We start from the raw sequence: 9,483 nt of genomic DNA on the forward strand, positions 1-9,483 counted from the left end.
TTTTAGTAATCATTGACCTTTTGGACTCATATAAATGACTTATTTTATTGTCTTTTATTAGTTCCTCCTCTTTTTCTGAACTTTTTATCACTTAGGAAGTTTTACTGTTACTATTGGTAGGTGCTCTTGAGTCAGTTTCAACTCATAGCAACCCTATGTACAACAGAATGAAACTCTGCCTGGTCTTGTGACACCCTTAGAATTTCTGCTGTGTTTGAGCCCACTGTTCCTGTCACTCTCTCAACCCATCTTGCTGAGATGCATTTTATATATTCTGAAACCAGCCCTATAGTTTTATTGGTTCCCCCCCCATTTTTCTTTTATAATAATCATTCCTCATATTTTCATTCTAGTTGTTTCAGTATATCTCAATTTATTATCTCTGTATTGTGATTTGAGTGAAAGTTTTATAATGCACATTGATAACTCATTCAAGCATTTATACATATTTTGTTTTAGGACATTGATTATAATTCCCCCATATTATCAGCACTCTTCCCCTAAATTCTTGTGGATCATATTTCTGTTCTTCCTTTTCTCTTGCTTCGTGCCTTCTGAGTTTTATTCATATGCTTACAACTCCACTCCCTAAGCCACCATTTATACCTCCAATTTTGCACTGATGCTATTTGAAGACTACCTATATTAGGAGGCCTTTTCAGAGATTCCACTTTAATCTAGAGTGAAAGATGAATAAAATACCAGATACAGTCACAGAAATGGCTCTTCTTGCAAAAAGAGTACTTGCCACAACTGTTTAAGGTATCTGTCATCCATTAGATAACTTTTTTAAATTATTATTTTGTGTGTGTGTGTGTACCATTAATCAGATCCAACGGGTACAGGAAGAGAACACCCCTCTTTCTCCAGCAGAGCATCTAGTGGATTCGAACTGCATGCCTCTTTGATTGTAGTGCAGCTTCTTGCCACTAGGCCACCAGAACTCCTGGATAATAACTTTCATAGAGAGGTAATTCCACTCATTTCTGTAATCAAGGGCTGAGTACCATATATTAATTAATACTCAGCATGACTTAATGATAACTGCTTATTTTGTGAACGAATGCCTATTTCCACTGAGGCCAACTATTACTGCAGACTTGAAAAGTTATTCTAAGACAGTTATCACAATTTCCATCTAAAGACTAAAAGCGATTAAACAAACACCAATCATTTGCCTGTTAAATTTTTAACACAAAAGAAAACAATGCTTTATGTGAAAGTAAACTCATCAATAAATTTTAGTATAATCTTTTTAAATGGAATAGAAACACATTTTAGGTTACAGTTTGCATTTTACTGTTAAACTTTATATACCTATCCCAAGGATGACTGCTTGATTATACCATTAACCTATACAAAGTACTGATATGTTATGATTAAGGGGAAAGGGCCTACAGACTTCACACACTACATGTGAACTACTCTGATTTCCTGAGGAAATAATGCCTCAGGAAATACAGAAAAGGGTTTGAGATGTGATTTTTTTCACATGTCTCTTATATTCTAATCTAACTCAATCTTCGCCAGAGTCAGAACCAACTCACTGCTGACCCTACAGTGAGTTTTTAAGAGGCTATAAGACACACTGGAAGCAACGATCTTTTTCCCAAGATGCAGCTGGTGGATTCACACTGCCTGTCTTTGAATTAGGTGCACAATTCCTTACCCACTGGGCCACTAGAGTCTAAAGATGTAATTTGTCAAAGAAAAAAACAAGAAAGATCTAGGGATTAGTTCCTATTCTATTATTTGCAAATGCAAACTAAGGCTAACCACTTACCTTCTTTTGCTTATCTATAAAAAGGATATAATCTCTAACATACAGGATTTGAAAATTAAAGAGGAGAACAAGACACAAGGAAATATAGTAAAAAAAATTGTTATGAATATATTTTACATTATTATTAATCTTATGTATGCAGAGCAGATTATCCAGGAGGCTGGGCTCTATGAGGAGAATTGTGGAGTCAGGATTGGTGGAAGATCTATTTAAGAATTTGCGTTAGGCAGATGATACAACTCTGCTTGCTGAAACTGAGGAGGACCTCATGCACTTGCTGCAGAGGGTCAAGGACTGCAGCCTTCAGTATGGACTGAGGCTCAATGTCAAGAAGACAAAGATTCCCACCACTGGACCAATCGGTAGCAACAGGATGGATGGCAAAGAGATTGAGACTATTCACAGCTTCAGTTTGCTCGGCTCCACGGTCAACACTCTTGGCACCAGCAGCCAGGAAATCAAAAAACATATTGCAATGGGAAAGTCTGCTATTAGGGACCTCTCTAAAGTACTCAAGAGCAACGGTGTCTCTTTGGAGACTAAGGTGCGCCTGATACAGGCCATGGTCTTTGCAATCACTTGTTATGCATCAGAGAGTTGGACAATGACTAGGGAGGACAAAAGAAGAATTGATACCTTTGAGCTGTGGTGCTGGAGAAGAGTATTAAATGTACCATGGACTGCTAAGAAAACAAACAGATTCATCCTGGAGAGGGTTAAACCCCTTAGAGGCAAGGATTCTGGGGCTTTGTCTGACATACTTTGGGCATGTTGCAAGGAGGGATAGGTCCCTGGAGAGGGGCATCATGCTTGGGAGGGTGGAGGGACGGCACAAGAAGGGAAGACCCTCTATGAGATGGACTGATTCAGTGACTGGGGTAATCGGGATGGGTGTGTCAGAGGCAGTGCGACTGGCACAGGATAGAGCAGGGTTTAGGGCTGTTGTACATAGGGTCGCTATGAGTCGCAAACGACTCGACAGCACATAACAACAACAACAACAACAACAACAATACTACGTTGACAAGGAACTTAGAAAACTGTTAAAGTTATTTACTGAAAGAAGTTCACATTTTCAAGAAAGTATCAAAGTGGCAGAGAAAAATTTATGTGTTTTGTCTGTTTACTTTTTAAACAAATATTACTCAAAAAGTAGAGTGCAGGAATGCATAATTGAGATACAGATTACCAACCACTGTTACTGTGTTCCATACAGTCAGAACCAAACCACAGCTGACCCTCTGGTGGGTTTTCAGAGACTGTTAAAGAGAGGAGATTGCCCATCCTTCTCCCCAAAGCAGCTGGTGGCCTAAACTGTGTGCCATTAGAGACTGCAGTGCAGTTTCTTTCCACTAGGCCAGCAGAGTTCCCTATCACCAATCAACAACCCCAAAAAATCTTTCAAACTTGAGAGAGGAGGTGAGTAAAAATTACTAGATTTCTATACGCAGATATTCTAAAACAACAACAATGAAAAGAACCCAGATAATCTAAAACAACAATGTAAAGAAGAACAACATTATCCTATCAATTGATGCAGAAATGGCCTTTGACAAAATACAAGTCAATAGCATTCAAAAGAGAGAGATAGATTAAATGCACTCCTCTTGAGAACAGGAACTAGACAAGGATGCTTATTATTACTTCTCCTATTCAATACTGTATTTGAAGAATTAGAGCAATAAGGCAACCAAGAAAATAAAAGGTACACAAATTGGCAAAGCGGAAATAAAAATATCTCCATACGTAGATTATATGATAGTATATTTAGAAAACACTAAAGATTTAGCGCGAAAATTACTGGACATTGTCAACAAATTCAACAAAGTATCAGACTACAAGATCAACATACAAAAATCAGTCGGATTTCTCCACAGTGACAAATATAGAGATGGAGTTAAGAAAAACAATACAATTACAATAGCTAATGACAAGATTAAATACTTGGGAACAAATCTAACTAAAGACACAAAAGACGTTATACAAGGAAAATTATAAAGCTTTACTATAAGAAATAAAAAGTGACTTCGAGAAATAGAAGTATATACCATGCTTATGGATAGGAAGACTCAGTATTATGAAACTGACAATTCTACCAAAGATAATTTACAAATTCAATGCAATCCCAACACATAACACATATACCCATTCCATTCATCAACGAGATAGAAAAGGAAATTTCCCGTTTTATCTGGAATGGAGAGAGATCCTGCATAAGCAAAACACTATGGAAAAAGAAAAACAAGGTAGAAGTCATCACATTCCCTGAACTAAAATCCTATTACACAGCCGTCGTGATCAAGATACCACAGTACTGGTACAGTGGCAGACATAGAGATCAACAGAATAGATCAGAACAGAGAAACCAGAAATCATGCCATCTAAACCCAACTGAACTTTGACAAAGACACGAAATTAATTAAGTGGGTAAATGACAGTTTCTTTAACAAAAGGTGCTAGAAAAATCAGATATTCTAATTCTTGGTCTTCAGTTTTCCATTCCACACTCTCAGGGGTCATACTATGTTTAAACAATTCAAAAAAGAAGACAGTCATCTCTCTGTAGCTTCAAGTTCCTGTATACCTGCTACACATTTCTAATACTATGAAGTCAAGACACCTGAAGTCATTTGGTTTCCCAACATTCCAATTCATAAGATTAAAAATTTTTATTTGGCCTTTAAAAAAAGTTAAAAACTGGGCATAGTAACTTTATGCAGAAAAGCCATGAATATTAAGGAATCTACATACAAGATACAATGAACTACTAAATCCTGATAGTATCCCATTCAGTGAAATATTTATTTTCAAAAATAAAAATATTTTTCAGATGTCTACAAAAGATATTAAAAATAAACATAATAAAGTCATCTGTTAAAGTGATTGGATATGACAAAAAAAGCATAGTAATTTATGAAACCTTTAACTGTTATGTAAATCACTAAAAAAATTGTTAAAATCATTTGCACAAAACTATGAAGTGCCTTACCTGAACAAGATGAATTAGTGTTGTCAGAATAGCACATCTCAACATATTGTGTTCTTCACTTTGCTTCCAAAGAAGAGGCAAGTATTGTACCAAACATCCTACATACGGTCGTATCTATCATGTAACAGAAATATAAGAAGCAACAGAATTTTACTAGTAAAGACGGTGGCCTACTTTGAAAAGTACTATCAAGTGCCAGGCCATAAATATTTAATATTTACTAGATTCAATGTAGTAAACATATATTCTTTTAGTTACATTAGCTATACACACAGCCCTCTTAAGTAAATATTTTTAAACTATGTTAAATCAGAATCACATTTATTTCTTTATTAAACTAAAACGTATTTAGTATAAAACGCTATACGGAAATCAGTTTTCATTTCGAAGCTATTAATTTAAAATATTAAGATACCTGATTATTCTTCTTACAGATGCCATTTCGCTTACATAACCAAAAATAACAATGCGTTTTTAAAAGAGTCAATTATAATTATCCACCGGGCATTTTTTAAGTATCAAGCCCTGTGGACAAAGCACTGAAAAGATATAATGAAAAGCATTCAAATTCCTGTAATATTTAAAAATAAAAATCCTTGCAATAAAACAGAAAAAGGTAACAGCAGTAATGAACATACAACTATAAAACTGTAATGAATATTAGGTATAATTATTATTGTTGTGTGTCTCTGAGTTGAAACAATCCCACAGCTGATCTTCCAGGGGGTTTTCAGGGGAAGTTAATCACATGGAAGGAGAGTGTCCATCCTTTTCCTACTACTACAGAGCTGCTGGTGGATTGGAACAAAGCTTCTTAACACCAGGCCACAAGAACTTTCCCACTATGGACTGACTAAGAAAGCTATTTCATAGATACACAGACACACCTAGAAGCTTAACACAGTTTTGATACTGAATCTCTAAAAAAAATAAAATAGATATGCACTGAAACTGGACCCCTTTCAAGCTCGAGGCTTTAGCTAACTGTGTTTGAAAATTAATCTAACATGAAAATCATCAGTGATGAAACAGATATACTCTATCTTCACAGTTTAAATATGACCTATTATAATCTCATGATTATATAGCACAAAATCTATTTGATTAATGATCATCGTTTCCTTACTCTGCTTCTAAAACAGCATACACTAAACAGGTAGAGAAAAAAAATGTTTTCCCTCCTAAATGTCACAGAAAGAAAAGTTAAATACTTGCTCAAACACTTCAGTGAGATAAAATTCGATAAATAGAAGAGATAATTAAGCTGTACTATTTTGCTTTCAAATTAGAACCACACGATTATAACAGTCCATTCTTACTGAATACTTATTCAATTTCTCTAAGTATTCTATCTCAAAGATGACTCCAGTTAGCTTATAAATACAGATCAATTAATATATAAAACCCAAGTTTCAAAATAAATACTAACTAATTCATACTCAACTATACAGTATATAATACCCTACTGACAGGAAAATTAAATAAGTGTATGTTATAAATAAAAAATGGAGTCATAAAACCAAGATATCAAGTTATATTTTAAATTATGATCCAGAAAAATATGAAATTCCATTTCCAACTATTCTACAGAATGCATAATTTTCTGAAATAATATGTCTAAATATTATCCCAAAATTTAATCAGTAAAGTCATTGTGGAAAGTTTTGTTTTTTTTTAAAAAAGGACAATGGTGACACAAGAGTCAAATATTCTAATAAGCTATCACTGTTGTTTGTTGTTGTTGTTATGATGTGCTGTCAAGCTGCTTGCGACTCATAGCAACTCGATGTACAACAGCCCTAAACCCTGCTCTATCCCTTGCCAATCTTACTGTCTCCAACACGTCAATCCCCAATACCCTAATGACGAAATCAATCCTTCTCTTCAAGGGTCTTCCTCTCCTTTACCCATCCCTCCACCATCCCTCCACCCTTCCAAGCATACAGCCCTCCTCAAGGACTGGTCCCTCCTTGCAACATGTCCAAAGTATGTCAGACAAAGCTTCAGAATCCTTGCCTCTAAGGAGCAGCCTGGCTTCACGCTCTTCAGGTTGAACTGTTTATTCTCTTAGCAGTCCATGGTATATTCAATACTCTTCTCTGGCACCAAAGCTCAAAGGCATCACTTCTCCTTCTATCATCCCTAGTCATTGTCCAGCTCTCTGAAGCATAGCAAGTAATGGGGCAAAGACCATGGCCTGTATCAGGCACATCTTAGTCTCCAGACTGACATCATTGCTCCTCAGTACCTTGGCTAGGCCTCTGACAGTAGACTTTTACCAATGGGAATTTCCATTGTACCAAGAGTGTTGACTGTAGAGCCAGGGAAACTAAAGCTGTCAACAATATAAATCTCTTCACCATCTATCATCATGATGTTGCCAGTCGGCACAGTAGTGAGAATCTTTGTTTTCTTGATGTTGAGCTTCAATCCATATTGAAGGGTTCAATCCTTGACTTTCTGCAGCAAGCGCTTCAGGTCCTCCTCATTTTCAGCAAGCACAGTTGTGTCATCTGCATAACACACACTGTTGATAAGTCTACCTCCACTCCTGATGCCACACTTCTCCTCATAGAGCCCAACCTCCGAGATAATCTGTTCAGCATATAGATTGAAAAGATACGGAAACAGGACACATGCTTGGAACACACCCTTCTCAATTTTGAACCATGCAGTGCTTCCTTGCTCTGCTCTGACAACTGCCTCCTGTCCAAGTTTTACATAAACACAATCAAGTGTTCTGGGATTCCCATTCCTCTCAAAGTCAGCCACAGTTTGTTCTGATCCACATATTAAAATGCTTTTGTATAGTCAATAAAACACAGATAGACATTCCTCTGGTACTCTCTGCTTTCAGCCAAGATCCATCTGACATTGGCTATAATATCCCTAGTGCCACAGCCACTTCTAAATCCAGCCTGCACTTCATGTAGTTCTCTGTTGATGTGCATGTGCTGTTGTAGTTGTTTTTGGATGATCTTCAGAAGAATCTTGCTTGCACATGATATTGAACCAACTGACTAAACTTGAATAAAGACTTTATATTAAAGAAGAGTATTATATCAATGTTAAATTTCTTTCTAATCATATTATTATACCTAGGGACAAAAATAATTATCTCCTAAGGAGGAGGTAAAGTGTCGTGAAGCCTGCAACAAATGGAAAAAATGGTTTAAAAACAATATATTCTGCACATGTGCAAAACTAAATAATAAACGTGAAAAAATGTCAGTGATAAATCAGTATAGGAAAAGAGTAAAGGCTGATTGTCCTAGTTTTAGAATTTTTTCCATTTTTTATATCTTTCAAATAAAAAAGTAAAAAACAACCTAATGAATGACTAAACTTTGAAACAAAGTAGACAAAGATGGTAATTTATTCTACACATACTCTACTCACCTTCCAGGCATTTATTTTCATGTTTAAAAATAAAATTACCTGCATATTGACTCTCTCGATCACACAAGAAAGGACATGTAAAACATGCATCTTTGTGTCACATTCTGTAACTTGCTGCAGTAACTGAAAAAGTAGTGTGAACATGGTTTCCAAATACTGTGAAGAGGAAATAAAAGATTTAGGAAAGACTTTATGTAAAGACTGTTAAATACACAGAGATAGAAATTTTGTTTTAAAAAGTAAAAAATCTTAAGATTAAAGCAGGAAAAAAAAAAAGAAAAAAAATCTAAAATTTTAGCACTACCTAAACAACTTCAAAGTGTTCAGGAAGCCAATATATAAAACAGTTATTTTTCTTTATTGCTGCAAGACGTGTTTTAGATTTTAATTCACTCAGGAATTTTCTTCTTCAAAAGAAAATTATATATGCTTCCATTTTACACTGCTAAGTTGTTAATAGTATTTTGTCACTTCTCTTCAGCATGTCTGTTACCATTCAAATTTTTATTTTCAAGAATTACTCATTAAAGCAAAAGGAACATCAGTTACTGCATTAACACACGGTCTATGGAGCCTTTCATATATAACTTTATATAGATTGCATTATTGTTTTAAGAATGATGATGTAATTAATAAAACAGAAAATATCCTACGTATAGATTTTAACACTGTCCACTAACAAATTTATGTTAAAAATCAATAAATCACAAGCTGCCAGACATACAAAACAAACATTTATTCTTTCAGGTACCTAATTCACTCTTTATAGGATAACAGTACCTACTTCTTTCATTTAAAAAATAATAAATGTTTCATTTAAAGAAAAATTACTATCTAATATCTCTATGATTGATCCCCACAAGAGAGATTTTATCATATACCTTTCTTCTTAAACATCCTCTTAAAAGAAAAAAACCTATTTCAGCCCAATTTTACTGGCATATTTTAAAAAGCACTTATTGAATATAAATGATAGGAAAATATCTTGCTGCTTGCCAGGGGTATTTATAGTCAAGAATAAAAAGATATGAAAGACTTGGTATTCTGCACTTCAAGTGATGTGTAATCTATGGTACAGTACAAGCACAAATAAATACTATAAGAGGCTAATATAAGGAATAAAAATGACATATAAAAAAGAAAATACTAGATGCTTTACAATTGTGAAAAATGAAAAAGCTTAGAGGTCAACTCCAAACTAAACGGCAAGCTAAATACAAATAAACAGTAATATGAACTGGGTAGAACAACTATTAATGAAAATAATTCATTTTAAACTCAGCTTTAATAAATAACATATTCATATATATAT

The 9,483-nt window shown here is 34.8% G+C and overlaps 1 protein-coding gene across 1 annotated transcript in view; it reads right to left on the reverse strand.

Moving 5' to 3' along the window:
• IPO11 (importin 11) overlaps nucleotides 1–9,483 on the reverse strand; it is a 228,489-nt gene that overhangs the window by 131,599 nt on the left and 87,407 nt on the right. Inside the window, 2 exon segments of the mRNA XM_006891505.1 lie at nucleotides 4,773–4,886; nucleotides 8,211–8,327. Coding sequence (XP_006891567.1) covers nucleotides 4,773–4,886; nucleotides 8,211–8,327 — 231 coding nt within the window.

Source organism: Elephantulus edwardii, unplaced genomic scaffold (assembly GCF_000299155.1).
Source record: "Elephantulus edwardii isolate Elephantulus edwardi_28Jun2011 unplaced genomic scaffold, EleEdw1.0 scaffold00099, whole genome shotgun sequence".
Lineage (NCBI taxonomy): Eukaryota > Metazoa > Chordata > Mammalia > Macroscelidea > Macroscelididae > Elephantulus > Elephantulus edwardii.